This window comes from Carettochelys insculpta, chromosome 4 (assembly GCF_033958435.1).
Source record: "Carettochelys insculpta isolate YL-2023 chromosome 4, ASM3395843v1, whole genome shotgun sequence".
NCBI lineage: Eukaryota > Metazoa > Chordata > Testudines > Carettochelyidae > Carettochelys > Carettochelys insculpta.
In genome coordinates this window covers 86,435,023-86,450,719 of record NC_134140.1, presented here as the reverse complement: position 1 = coordinate 86,450,719, position 15,697 = coordinate 86,435,023, and the positions used below count along the sequence as shown (strand labels likewise).

Below are 15,697 nucleotides of genomic sequence, written 5' to 3'. Positions count from 1 at the left end.
GTATGAATCCTCTGCACAAATAAATCACCTTTCATCTGAGGATTTCAAAGCACTGGATGAGGTCCACATTACATTGTGCTTCTAGCTCAAGCCAGCAAGAATCAAACAAGAGCAATTGTTATGAAGAAGGATTGAACTCTATTCCCATGATATAGAAAAGCTACAGTGAGACAACTGTAAACATCACACAAGCGAATTTAACTTCTGTGGAATCGAAGCCTTGTGCGCCTTGTATATAATATATGGTCCAAGGATTCTCTACTGAAGAAACATGGCCTCCTCTCCCTAATGGGGATTTAAAAAAAAAAAAAATCCACCTTCAAGGTTGAGGAGGCTTCCCAAGTGGCTGATTAACAGAAGAGCTTCCTTGGGGTCCTGTGAGCTGCAGGAATCAAATTCACAACACAGTCCATCGGTGCCGTTGTCTTGCTTCACAGAGAAAAAAGAACCAACTTCTGAGAATGCAGTGGCACATCATAAAGGAACTGCAGCAGCTACACTTTGAAATTAAAAAGTATGAATCTAGAATTCAGCACCTGTAGCGAACAGGCTTCCTGGCAAGTTCTTCTTGCAAGCAGCTAACAAAAAGGCAAGTCCCTGAAGACTTTAGTTCCCCTTTTTACATGAAGTTACAATGAGTGTTTGTATTGGGGGGAAGTATTTTCAGTTTTATGGACATTATAAAATGTAAAAAAATAAGTTAAAAAGAAAATACACACACCATCTGCTAACATGTAATAAAGTGAATTAATTCAGTCAATTGGTTAGTTCCACACTGCTGGATTTCTTTAAATAGTAATGAAATCATTGGCAAAAAAATCCATCATGATTAAAATAAAAAAAAAAAATAAAAAAAAAAAGGTTGGTTCAGCCTACCAAAATTTGATTTGTAAGTTGCTGGTCATTCCCGTAATTAAATCTATGTCACAAATTTGCAAGAAAAATGGACACTATGACTAATGCATTTACTTGCTGCACAACTCCTGTCAGGCTGTGTAAAGCATTATGCCTACTAACACTAGGTAAATAAGAATTCTACACATTTTTATTAATGAACAAACCTTTCTGTATGCATATGGTTAAATTTTTTTCATACACTTTCAATTAAAATCTAAATTTAAAAAAACACAATTATAAAAAAAAATAGTGGTCTGAACTTGACCAGCTAAGTTGTTGCCCTAAAAAATAAAATTATATGAGTTTTATGGAGTTTTCACGAAGTCTATTCCCTTAAACAAAGATGGTTAAGTCCTTGGCCTTGTACCCATAAAGGTGCTATGAAGGCAAACGTAATACACGTTGAGCCACTCTAGCCCAGAAGTCTTGGGACCTCACCAGTACCGAGTGAGAGAATTTGCCAGACCGTGGAACGTCAACATTGTCTAGCAGCATCACCAACCCTTCCACTGCTTACTGGGCCCTTAGAAAACATTTAGGAGTAAATCAGAACTATGAAACAGCACAGAACAAACACTAAGAGGCAGAACTGGTGGCTATAAAACTTTAAGTGGTGACAGGAAACTTGCCTACAGCCATGGTAAGTAGTTGTCCAAATAACTAAAATCATGCTGGATTGCTGATGTTGCCAGATAGGAAACTGCTGGACAAGAAAGGTTCAACCTGCCCATGCTTGATTTTTGTGAGGGAGATTTTGCAGTGATGAAGCAACAGAGCAGGGGCTATTCCTCATTTGATGCACTTCACCAGGACATATGCCACCATCATTTCCCCATCAACTGCAATGAAGAACTGTCCCAGCATAGGTTAGTTGAAGATAGAGTCATACGGAGTTTCAACTGAAACTGTCATTTTCAGGCTGTCATTTCACTCATTTCCTCTGGGATCTGAAAACTCCAGGGCACAATCCTCAGGCTCCTTATATGGCTCATTTCATTTCCTCTTCCGCCACATACCTCAGGACTCAGCCACAATTCGTTGACCCAAGAGAACAGACGACTGGTCTTTTAAACTTATCACCGATCCTAAATTGGCTGGAAGAGATCAAAGCAGTTCCTCTTTTCAAGTGCTGAACACTACTCTCCTCTACAGAATTCCAGTCCACTGGCTCAAGAGGAAGGGAGATGAAGAGGAGGAAGGAAGGGACTAACCAGCTGAGCAGTGTAGCACTGTGCGCAGCCAACCTTTCCCTCTCCCAAGTGTACGGGATTACTTTGTGACTGAAAAACTTAAGACATTCAGATCAGAGCTGAATCTGGTTATCTTCACTGAAGTCCAGAAAGTTACAGCTGCACAAGAGTATATTTGGTTCAGTTTCTGGAGACAGTTTTAAAGCAAAGCAAGAAAGGTGACTCTCCTCAGCTGATGCTTCCAGATAAACAAACCTGAATAATAATATGTCTGGCAGTAGCGCAGAATACTTCAGGAACATAAACCAGAACATGGTTCCCTGTGGTATTAACTCCAGAATCAGTTATTAGTCATCACATTACAAGTTCCAAGTCTACCAAGATTCTTTATGCACTGGGTAGAAAAGCTAGTCCAGAGAGATTAATTCTGTTTACACAAATTTCCTCAGTCATACTTCTATTAGTCTCAGACAGAGTTATCAGATGGGATACACAACCTTGCCATTTACTGCAATATTCCACCAGGCACAACTGCAAATAACTAACTAATCCATTCAGACAAATCAAAACAAAAAAGCAGTCAAGTAGCACTTTAGAGACTAAGAAAATAATTTATTAGGTGAGCTTTCATGGGACAGACCCACTTCTTCAGACCATAGCCAGACCAGAACCATACCATACCAGAAATATTGCAGGTTCTGGTCTGGCCATGGTCTGAAGAAGTGGGTCTGTCCCACAAAAGCTCACCTAATAAATTATTTTGTTAGTCTCTAAAGTGCTACTTGACTGTTTTTTTGTTTTGATCGTATATAGACTAGCATGGCTCCCTCTCTGACAGTATTCAGACAAATGTACTTTTTTTAAATCCAGATTTAAACTGAGTTCTTGTAGGTAAGCCGAGAATAATTCAGGCAAGTTTTAAAATACTAGAAAAACAGATAATCACATATGATGGTCTAGTTTTAGCAGTTAGTATTATTAATTCTCTTCTAATGTGATAGCCTTCAGAAACGAAAGAGAGGTGTTTCGACACCAAGGGGATGGGCTCAGTGTAAGAGCCTAGACACAGTAAACTCTTTGCTATCCAGCAGCCCCGGGATTGGGAGGTCGTCAGATATGCAAATATTCAGGTTAAATGAGAGGCACAGGAGTCAGTCGCTCCCCCAATAACAAAATTCAGCACCCCAATCCCACACAACAGCACCACCTCCTGCTCAACCACTGTTCCTACCTTGCTGGCGAGGACAGTGTGGAGCCACATGGAGATGGTGAGGTGGGGCTCACCCCACCAAAATGGGAGCTGCTCTGGGCAGCGAACACTGGGTGGGAGGGCACAGGAGCCCACCAGCTGCATACACAGGCAGCACAGAAGGACGCAGGGCAGGTGCTGAGCGGGCCCACCCTGAGGGCTGGGGAGTTTCTCTGTAATTCACAAACCCCAGCCATGAGGCTTCTTCTCTCTGCTCTCACCCAGTGTCCCCAGCCAGACTTTCAGGTGAGAGTTATGCTGGTTATTTGAACATGCTGCTTACTCAAATACCAGATTTTATGAAGAGTTCACTACAGTCGAGAAGTTCAATCATTAGTCTATTTCTATTTCAAGTCAACAACTTCTTTTTAACTAAAGTGCCCTTTCCTTTTAGATGTTGAAACAACAGCCAGTGATGCTGTTGAACTCAATGGCACTGCTACTGCAATTCATTTGCATGATTCATAGCAGCAACCACTCTGACAACCAACCATTCTGTATTACTAATACGCTATCACGTTTTATTAAAACTCCATCAAGGGGGAAAAACTTGAAACACTTATTATGCTTCACAATTATTGCAAACCAAACTGATAAAATGAGGAGGTGATAATGATATTAACTTCCTAACTTAAAGCAATCCTCTGTGGCATGATTCTAAAGTATTCTTCTGGTCTGAAATTTATGTAAATTGAATTCATCTATCATTAGCTATTACCAGCCTAGCTACAATAAAAAAAAAAACAGTTTTCTGTAACAATTAGTTCTTTAAAACACTGTTTTAATTAGACCTGGGACATTATTAAACTAGCTATGAATATGTACAGTATTATTTCGCACATCCTGCTGCATATAAATCTACAAGAATTGTGTGGGGGGCGGGGGAAGGGAGGGAGGAAGGAAGTTTGGGGAACTGTTCTTTAAACTTTCCTCCCCAATGAAAGGATCTCAAGTTACTTGACTAAGAACAAGACCAATCAAAAAAGCATTCCAAATTCTATTATCTGAATACTAGAAACTTGTCAATTATACCTGTCTTTTTCCCAGCAGAAACCATAAAAAGTCCTTTATGTATACTCCCATTAAAGCTTTATTTCACCCTCTGGCAGGGCCACCCTAAGAGGACACTGGGACATCCCTAGGGCAACCTTCCCCAGTGTTCCAGACATCAGACCAAGGGCAACCCTGCCCCGCTGCAGCTTCACCTCACCTTGCCTCTGCTCCACCCCCATCCCACTCCACCCTTACTCCACCCCTTCCTTAAAGCCTTGTCAGGCTGCACTCCATGCCCTTCACAGCACAAGCCTATGGGAGCCTGGAGTGGGGCGGCAGCAGGGGTTTACCCCCCCCTGCACTTACAGCAGCCTGTTCTGTTCCACCCCACCACCTTCTCCCAGTCCACGGCACAGTGCTTCTCGTGGGCCGGGGGAAGTGGAGAGCCGTAGGAGCAGAGTGGAGCATGCTGCCAGGTCACTCTGATCCTGCACCTAGAAAGACTTCCCCTCATGGTCCTTCTCATGTAAAGGGCTTGCCAAGCTTGGAGCCCCCTCAGCTGGACCTGAGGAGAGCAGAGGGCTCCCTACTCCAAGCCTTCTCTTTGATTCACTCCAGCTAGCTCTGAGGGCCATTAGTTGTCTGGTTTTTACCAGAACTGCAGTTAAAAAGGGACCCTGGTGGTTCTACTCAATGCCACTGACCTGGCCATCAAAAGTGCCATTGGTGGCTCAGTGGGGCTAAGGCAGGCCCACATCTTTCCTGGCTCTGCACAGCTTGAGGCATGTCTGGCTCCTAGTCTATGGGTGCTCTGCAAGCACCCTGGCCTCATTGTGTAAAAGTGAGCGGTGGGGTCTCAGAGAAAGGGCAGGGTAGGTGCAGGGTGAGGGTATTAAAGTGTTGTGCAATTAGAAAATTGGCAACTCTGTGTCCTCATTTCTCCTCTCTCTTGTACTTCCTTCCTGTGCCTTTTACATCAGCGTTATGCTGATGGGCCAGTTGAGTTCATTATACCCATGCAACAGCCTCTATGTGATCCGGATGCTGGCTCACCTAAGTCATTCTATGTCCTCACTCCCCCCGCATATGCGCAAACATGGAGTCAGATTACATTTTAGTATCATCCTAATGTCATTAAATTTTGACCTTTCCTACAAATCAATATATTTCACCACAGTTTGAGGAGAAAAGCTTTCCAAACCTACGCACAACCTTTTAGAGGAATTAGAAATCCAAGTAGCAAACCCCAGAATATTACAATAAATCTTTCAAACTTAGAATTCTTCCAGGCTCTTTTAAGTGGTCCATATTTAGTCTAACATTCGTAGGCCCTAACTCCACGAAGCGCATCCTGCAGGCAGACTACTCCACCCCAGAGAGCCCCACTCAGAGCTACATTCAGACGCAGCAATCTGCCTATGTGCTACAAGCTGCGGGATCAGAGCCACAATTATCACCCAGTTTCACCTTGAACAAACATACACCAGTATGCCTTTCACTCTGTGTCTGTAAATACATGACTGTGTACAGAAAACACTCTCTGGTATATAGCTTTAGATATGTTTATGAATGAATATCATCCTTCACCTCCAGAGGCATTTTGAGGTCAAGATTTTCAAAACAGGGACATACTTCTAGGTGCCCAAGTCCATATTTAGGCACCAAGTCAGACGATCCAAGGTACTGAACACAATGTATCCTCCACTGATCTTTTCATAATTAGGCTACTGATTCACATGCCTAATTATGGATTTTTGAAAATCTCACACTAAATGCTAGCAGAAAAACATGCACATTAGGGATGACATTCTGATCCCACAGTGAAATAAATCAGGAGCAACTGCTCTCCAACGAATAGATATACAACGGTATAAAATGGCGTGAGACTAGAATTCACAGGCACGTGTCCAACTTCTGTAAAAATCTTCACTTCAATGGGATTACTCACCTGCTCCAGATAAAATATGTGCATAAGAGCACACAAGATCACAACCAAAGCAGTTATGTTCCATTCACAGGGTATATGTGACATATATCACTCATGGACACGCTCCCCACCATAGAATTACATTTTCAAACAGTGACAATATTTTCTCAAATCTTTGCATGTATACGTCGCTCACTAACAACCCTGTAATTTACTGTACCTTTTGTGAGATATTTTTTTTTTTTTACAATAGATTTCATTTTTAAAATTGTTTGGTACTATAGTTTGTGATTAACTAATTTTTTTTAAATAATCTGATTTCTTCTCCTATGGATTTATAAAAGAAAGATGTTCATTACAACTCTCCAGTATTGCACACAAGCGTGAAATGACATAATCACACACTTATTCAAAACCAATATTAAAAATTAGAAATATGTCAATAGGATAATATGAAGGTGTAAGCAGTCAGATTTTGGTCTAGCTTCCTTAAACAAAATTTGTTGAACATATATTCTGAATTTGAATTTAGAAATTCTAAACAGTAGTCTTTTAAAATGATAAATTAGTCTAGTAACACATTGTATTATGGGTGACTTAGGGTTTACACTCCCCAATGATGTCAATGTTACAAATAGCTTAAATAAGCCTGAACTGGGTTCTCCGTGAATTCAGAGTTCACCTCTACAGTAAAGATGGGAGCTGCAAGAAATTTAGGCCTTGGTGACTATTTTTGCTTAATAGACCAGAGAAACAGAAGCGTGACTAATAGTTAATTTGACAAAAAGTTTCCAGTTCACGGTACAGAGGGTTTTTGTTTGTTTTGTGTTTTTTGTACTAAAAGTATTACTGCACCTTCATTTACCCATAATAGGGGAGACACATTTAGAAGCTGACATTTTTATATTTTATTTATGTATACGTTAGTACAGTATATATAAACATAGCCAACTACATAAATATTTTGTAATTCTAAAACACATCCAATCGTAGAAACTTGCACAATGGCAAAGCTCAGTACTAATATTACACACTTCCCAGTGTTTTTATATAAAGTTATATATTTATAAACATGCACTATTTTAATCTTTTTATATATTTGATAAACAATTTGATGTCTGTAGTCCCTATTTCATCTGTATGTTTTATATTAATAGTTTTGTCTTTCATTCCATTCAAATATCAGATTAATGATCTATTTGTGTAAGCAAGATGAAATTGAAAATACCCTTTTTTTAAGTATTTACATATTTTAGCAAAAAAACTCAAGTAAATCCACATTTAATTATACACTCAAGTAATCACTCATCAGTAGATATCATTTGTAAGAAAACAACCTAGGTATAATACCCAAGGTCTCCTTAAGCGACACATGAGAAAATATTTCTTTCTTGATAAATACATTTATTTATTAGAAAAACAAATTTGTTTGACCTTCCTCTCAGCTAGCTTCCTCAAATATTATAGATCAGTATGACCACAAATATCATTGTGGCTTTTTTAAAAGGAAAAGCTTGTTTGATTGTTTCCTTCTTTCTAGCTATTTCAGTCTTATCCTCAGGGACACAGAAGAGTAGCTTCATTGACAGTAAAATATGCTAAACAAATGACATGTCACTGAGTAAATTAGCATCTCCTTTCTGATCATCCAGGTCATGTTTTCTTTTCAGAGTCCCTGGCCCCTTGACAGGAAGTAATGATTATCTAATAAACATCCTTAGGAAAAAAAAAAAAAAAATCAATATATTGACACTCCTCACTGAAACATCTGCTTAATAATAGATTCTGTTAACCCATTCAGGAGAAAATTAAGGTTTACTTTAATATCTGATCAATACAAATAAAGGTTTTTCATTCACTCATTTTCTTGAGAATCTGACTCAGTTATAAGAAATGGCAGTATTTCTAGTTAATTAAAGACGGGGTGAAAAATAGTAAAATTACTCAATTCTTTACCAGTTTATGAATAAATGAATAGCCAGCAGCAGTCATAATATGAAAAATGCTCTGTTATAGCACTAGGTGTAAATGTTGTATTACTTACCAAAAAACTTCCAAAGGCTGAATTAAATATAGCAGCTGCCTAGAGAGAGACAGAGAGAGAGAGTAAATATAATTTACAATAAAAACAGCCTTAGCCTAGAGCACGATGCTGTTTCCCCCCACAGCAAGCCTTCATACCCTCCAAGTACACAAACACCTGATTAAGCAAAGTTAGCCAATACTTATAAAAACTTCCAGTGGCCTGTAGCTTACGAAGATAGAGGAGTTGCAGCTTATTAGCTCATAAAAATGAGTTGCATAAAGCAAGACTGATGTTGTATTTTATATCTTGCAAATTTATAATGGGTACCAAAGGAGTCCCCCAAAATATCAGATAATATCTCAGCTTAAATATTATAAATTTACTGACACAAATTTTAGATTACTGACCCAGTCATTTAAAAAAAAAAAATCTTAAGGGGCCCAGGAGGGAAAGAAAATTCTAATTTGTGTTGGACTAAGACAGTCAATTTCAATATACCCTTACTAATTTTTCAACATAACGTCTTAATTGGGCAACTAACTTTGGCTATAAACAATCACTTACCAGACTCAGACGTTTCTATAAATTGACTAATAAATTGCAAATAGAAACCAATGTAATAAAATCAGAATAATACAGTTAACTTGGAGGCCAAAATGTCCAAGCATTACCTATAACTTAACAGTCTTTATAAGTAAGAAATTAAACAACACTGAAGCCTTTTTGCTTACCTAAATATCCAGGAAACATAAGATGCCAGTATTTGCTCTTAACCACAAAAATCACTACGTTCCATGAAGTTAAAATTTAAATCATAAAAGCTTCCACAATTACCAACACAGGAGAAAAAACATTCTTGCATGGCACCCAGTCCGACGAGGAAAAGCCATGAGGCAAGTTGTAAGGGTAAGGGATGGGGGGGAGACCCTAACATTATATGAAGATTCTAGAACAGAGTCAAATTAATCAACACAGACTTTTTTTAGCCCTAATAATAAGTGAATTCTATTGACTTTAGCAAGTTTGAATGAAGTCCAAATCCAAGCTAAGAGCTGTAGCTGAACCTGCCTTCTGCTCCATAACAGGATGCACTGAGAGTGAATGGTTAATGAGATCTTTGGCTCTAGAGAGCTTAGCTTTCTTATTCAAGTTCATAATTAATTCAAAGCTTTGATAATTTCATTAGATTCCTCCTCTGCTGGCCTTATCAATAAAAGATGGCACTGGACCATAGCTCCTTGGTGGCCCAAACACAAAAACAAGCACAGACTGAGAAAAACCTTTGCTTACTTGCGTACTAACAAGGACAATGGCATATGGCACTGCATGTTGTCGAGGGAACATATGTATAGACACATCTAAATAAAACATTACAGTTGACAGTTGCAAACTACAGCATCGTAGTTTAACACCTCTTCCTCATCAGCATTCCTCTTTTAAACATAAAAAGGAGGCATAAGTCCAAATGGCTTTTACTACAGAGATCACAGTGAAAGCAAGAATGAACACTGCTTGCTACTGATTCTTCAGACCGTGAAGATTAAATCATGCTTCTTAACCTATGTTTTGAAGGGTTATTTTGCTAGTCTTTAAAATGCTACTTGACTGCTTTTTTGTTTTGATAGTATATAGACTAGCACAGCTCTCTCTCTCTCTTACGTTTTGAAACTTTGTGAAAGATCGTTTCATATGAAAAGACATAAATTACATGCGCAATGCACACACATCATAATCACTGACAAGATTTTAGATATCTTTGGCTTAGAATCCCTCTAACTCCCATTATCCCTGTATCAAGAACTAAGCTTTATCAAATCTCTTCAGTATTTCTTATAAAATGTGCCACTGACTGTACGTATTTGATCTGGGAGTCTGCTTTTGGTATATTTAGCCTCTGAACCTATTGAGAAGAATCGCAGCTTTCATCTGTTTTTCTTTAAACAAAATGCAAACTTCTAGCCCCTTTTCTTGCAAAATGAGACTTCAAAATATAAACTATTGTAAACTGCCAGATATGAAAGGAAGAAACAGCGGGGCACCGGTTCTGCATAAGAAGGCTGAAAGGAAACAATGCTCCATCCACCTCCCTCCACCATACACACTTGAAGTGTAACCACTTCACTTTACAAAAAGTGAGTATTTCAAACAATAACTTCAGTACCCATCTCCCGAATCCACAGGCTGGCCCAACCCTCAATGGAGGGATCATGAACCAAAAAAAACCTGCCCAGCCCAAAATGCTAAGGGCAGCTCCACTGCAGGACACACTATAGCTAGACATGGACCAGACTCTGCTCACCTGCGTAAGCGCTACCTTGCGGGTGAGCCTACAAAGCCACAGTAGCAGGTACATGAGAAATACCCCTATGGCATCACCCACAAGAAATCAAACTCTGCTGCTGGGAACTCCCACAACACATTAGGGTAACATGAGCTGGAAGCAACTTACTACAATATGGAGTGGGAGTCCTGCTGCCCACTTTTATGTCCATGAGTACCTGCTCTGCCTCTCCCAGAACTTGAAGGACCACTTCCAGAAGCAACCCTTGGATCACGCTTTCCATTCCAAAACCTCCATCATGACTCAAGGAAAACCTGCTCCCCAGCTTAATCAAGTCTCCTGACCTGACTATTCATACCCCGCAGGGAAAGAGACACACAATTCCAGAACCAATAAGGAACATATTCCACAACTGAACTCTGAACAAATCACAAAGATGACTGACTCTGCATCCAACCACCTGCTGCACAGGCAATGGCCACAGCATGACCTGACTGCAGCCACTTCTTCCAGCAACACACCCTTATATGCCAGATGCAATGGTACATGGAACACCTGCCAGGCTAGCAAGCCTCCAGAGGAATCTCCATGGAGAAACAGGAAAAAGAAAATATAGTCAGGAGATGCGGGAGTTGAAGGACTGAAGGATTTGGGGCGAGAGGAGAAGAGTATGAAACTCACCCACGTGTGTTCGGTTTTGTCTTAAAGGCTGTATCACCAAGAAAAGAGAACTTTCGAGGAAGTCTCTTATGTAAGTGCAGCAGCACATCACTACATTGGAAATATTTTCATGCTGGCTAGATTAAAAGTGATCTTTTCAAATTCACATAAGGTACATGGGCTTTCTACTCCCATTGACTTGCAATGTATACTAGGCAAGTGCACTGCTGGACGTAAGTTAATGTACACTTTCGAATGGGAACCACTTTGACTACAAATCTATTACTTGAACACAGAAACAGACACTGCACCAACAAGGTTATGACTGATGCAAAGTATTTAGAAACTGACACGATCATTTCTACAGTGATGACGTATATCCTATTCAAAGATAATGAAGTGGGTGTGCTACAAACTATCAAGGACTCATACTGTTAAGTTCAATTCTGCAGCAACCCCCACACTGACATTTAAAAATAAAAAGCTTAAAGATTTACTATTTTCAATGTTGTGTTTAAACTACACAGTTCTGGTGGGGGGGGCGGGGAGGGGGGTGGTGAAGCATATATTAATGGTTTCCACAGTGAAAACACTACAATTACTTACCCAGTGGTGGAAAAAGTACACAAAAAAAAGTTGTGAATAAAAATACTGCAACTCTGGAAAAAATTTAATTAAGTCAAAGTATCCTTCGAGTAAAAGTACAAAAGCATTCCATCTTAATTGTACTGAAGTATCCAGAAGTAAAAAGTAGCCATCCTATTATGGTTAACCACCCAAGTTATCACAGGGAATCATTTTTCATGCACACACACACACACACACACGTGTGTGTGTGTGTGTGTGTGTGTACACATAGGGGATAGATTCAAGTGTGTACCATGCAAGATTAGAACTGGACAGGACTGGAAGAAGCCACTGAGTCAAAGCCCCTGCCCTCATGAAAGGATGAGCCACCATTTCTATCATCCCTCTTAGAAATCAGCCAACCTGTTCTTAAATATCTCCAATAATAGAGATCCTACAACAACCCTAAGCAATGTATTCCAGTATTTAAATCACTTCATTTTGCCTAATGTCCATCCTAAACCTCCACTGCTGCAATTTAAGTCCATTGCTTCTTGTCCTAACATCAGAGATTAAGAAGCACAGTTTTTCTCCCCCTTTGTAACACCTTTTCAGATGCTTGAAAGCTGCCATTATGTCCCTCTCACCCTTCACTCTTCCAAATTAACCAACCCCATTCTTTTAATCTTCTCTCTTAGGTCGTATTTTCTAGACCTTTAATCATTTAAGGTGCTCTTTTCCGGACCTTCTCTTAAAATGTGGTGCTCAGAACTGGACACAGTATTCCAACTGAGCCCTAACCAGTGCAGGGTAGAACAAAAGAATTACTTCTCCTATCTTGCTAATTACATTCCCGTTAATGCACCCCAGAAGCATATTTGCTCCACCTCCCTCACCCCGCAACAGTGTCACACTGCTGACTCACATACTTGGCTTGTGGTCCACTATGGCCCTAGCTCCCTTCCCATTTTGTATGTGTGAAACTGGTTGTTCCTCCTGAAATGCAGTACTTTGCATTTGTCCTTACTGAACCTCATCCTATTTGCCTCAGACCATTTCTCCCCATCATTTTGAATTTTGACCCTATCCTCCAAAGCACTTGCAACTCCTCCTAACTTGGTATCATCTGCAAATTTGATATGCGTACTCTCTATGCCATGATCTAAAGCATCTATGAAGATACTGAACACAACTGACCCCCTAAACTGACCCCTGTGGAACCTCACTTGTTATTCCCTTCCGGCGTGACTGTGAACCATTAATAACTACTCTCAACAGTTATCCAAACAATTATGCACCCAACACATACATATTGTGTGTGTGTGTGTGTGTGTGTGTGTGTGTGTGTGTGTGTGTGTGTGTGTGTGTGTGTGTGTGTGTGTGTGTGTGTGTGAGAGAGAGAGAGAGAGAGAGGGAAAGCGATACACACACTCACACTCTATACATTTATGTATAGTCGCAGACTCCATTTACAAAGCTAAAGAGCGACCGAATTAAATACAGGAGTCAAATTACTAGAAGGTGCACTGGGACTGGGGCTGCTTTGACAACTGAATGCTTCACACATGTGGCTGTGCTTAAGCCAATTAGAATGCTGACTTCTGCAAGTGTCAGTAAGGCAGTGGTTCCCAAACTTTTCAAGATGGGACCCACTTTGACAATTGAGAAAGACTTTGTGACCCAAGGCAATTCAAAACCCAGCTGGTGGGGGGGAGGTTGTCCGGTGGTGGTGGGAACAACCCCCCACCCCCAGTTTAAATCCCTCTTGCCCCCGCACCCCCCCCAGCTCCCTCACAAGGTCCACAGGCTGCTGCTGAGCCCTGCTGCTACCTCCTCTATGCGGCTCCCCACAGCCATTCTATTCCATTCCCCTACCTGCAACACGAGCAGTTCCCTGCCTTGCCACTCTGCAATACAACTCAGTTTAATTAGTATAAGGGCTGGCAGCCAGCCATTAAACCAATTAAATTGAGTTTCATTTCAGCACAGCAAGACAGGGCAGCGACTGGGAGCTGGAGAAGTGAGTGGCAGCAGAGCCGCAAATGGCTCCTTTAAGAGCCACATGCAGCTTGAAGCAACCAAGCCAGCGACCCTTACCAAATCTAATTGTGACCCATGTTTCTGAGTCTTGACCCATAGGTTTGGAACCCGTGCAGAAGGGTGATGAAAGCAGTAACTAAATGCTTCTGGACATGGTAGTGGAGTAAAAAGTACAATATTTTCTTAAAAACCAACTTGAGTAAAAGTCGAAATATCACAAAAATAAAATTACCTGAGTAAAGTATGAATACCAGAAAACTGTACTTGAACAGCTTAAGTATTTCTACTTAGTTACTTTCCACTCCTGTACTTACCTGGGCAAGCACTACACTCCTGAATAAGAGTTTGCAGGATTAGCTCCAAAATGAAAATGTTTTAAACCAGCGTGATTTAAAAAAAAACAACAAACAAACAAACAAACAGGTACAATTCAATCAATTGTTTTAAAGTGTAATTAAATGCAGTTACATATTAAAACCCAGTTAACATGCCACCTACTGACCACCTAGTGACACAGTAGGACAAAAGTGCTGAAACGCTATCCTAAAATGAAAATAAAGCACCTGTGTTTGTTTAAAATGAGGAAAGCTCTATGGAATATCAACCGACTGCAAAACTCAGATAAAATGTCTGAAACAGCATTATCTAATGAATGAAAGTATTCAGTGAGTAAAGAAGCACTGCACAGCAGCAGTTTTGAGATGTAGATTTATTCCTGGCTCAGCCAAACACTTCCTGCAGGACCCTGTGAAATTAACCTTTTTTGTGCCTCAATTTCTCCTTCTGTAAGGCTAAAACAGCCTCACAAGTAGGTTGTCAACATTCATTGTTTACAAAGCTTTTTTAAAATCTTAGAAGCATGATGCAAGGTTCATTTATAAGACACATGACACGGACAACATATTCACTGTCTGCTTCAAATGCCTTTAAGTTGTGATTGTAAGGCTCGGGAATGAAATAGTTTAAAGTGCTGACATTAAATTGACATCCTTTCATTTCAGAATTCAGATCCCAAAGGAGATGGGTGGTCACAGCTGTAGTAGTGCTACTGCTTTATCCTTGTAGGTTAATGGAAAATATCACCACATGCATTTATACTCTATTCGTTTTTAAGCTGTTTGTGCCATCAAAAGGGCTAAAAGGACTTAAAAAAAAAAAAAGCTTTGATTTTTAAGAGCAAAATCCAGCAGCAAGAGGTAGATGCAAAATTATGAAATTCAGAAGTCCAAGTGGCCAATAACCATGTGGGATTCAGCTCTAACAATCAAATGTGGACAACTAGTTGGCTTACAATATGAAGAGCAAAATATTGTCCCAGCTTGAAAGAGCTCACACCCTAATTTAAGACATGACACAAGAGACGCAATAGGAGAGGTTGACAGGGTGGGATTGGCAAGAGGTACCAGCAGTAATACGTGGGTACTCAGCAGAGGCTGGAGTACACTTTGTATGGTTGGGAAATCTTTGCTATTCTATTACAGGTTGAACCTTTCTAATCTGAAAAACTCTCTTGTCCAGCAACATCTGTAATCCAGCATGATTTTAGTTAGCTGGGCAATCACTATCATGGGTGTGGCCAAGTTTCCCCGTGACCCCATAAACTTTGTTTACATCTACCAGTCCTGGCCCTCAATGTTCTATGCTATTATTCATCTGTAATTTACCCCTCCATGTCTTCTAAGAGCCCAGTAAGCAGTGGAAATATTGGCAATGCTGCTAGACAATATTAACCTCCCATGGTCTAGCAAATTCTTGCTTGGCACCAGTGAGGTCCCAAGGGTGCCAGACGAGAGACGTTCATCCTGCAATACTATAGATATTATGGACTCATTTCTTACAGGCTTTGCCGTAGAAGAGAATCTTAAGA

The 15,697-nt window shown here is 40.1% G+C and overlaps 1 protein-coding gene across 6 annotated transcripts in view; it reads right to left on the bottom strand.

Annotated features, from left to right (window-relative positions):
* The window catches only part of SLC10A7 (solute carrier family 10 member 7), a 194,192-nt gene that overhangs the window by 116,656 nt on the left and 61,839 nt on the right, over positions 1-15,697 (bottom strand). For 5 of the 6 annotated variants that reach the window (XM_074993227.1, XM_074993228.1, XM_074993230.1 and 2 more), the window contains exon 5: positions 8,301-8,339. In XM_074993227.1, the coding sequence (XP_074849328.1) occupies positions 8,301-8,339 (39 nt within the window). Of the gene's footprint in view, positions 1-7,296; positions 7,973-8,300; positions 8,340-15,697 lie in introns of those variants that run through there. The other variant, XM_074993234.1, reaches the window with a different exon arrangement.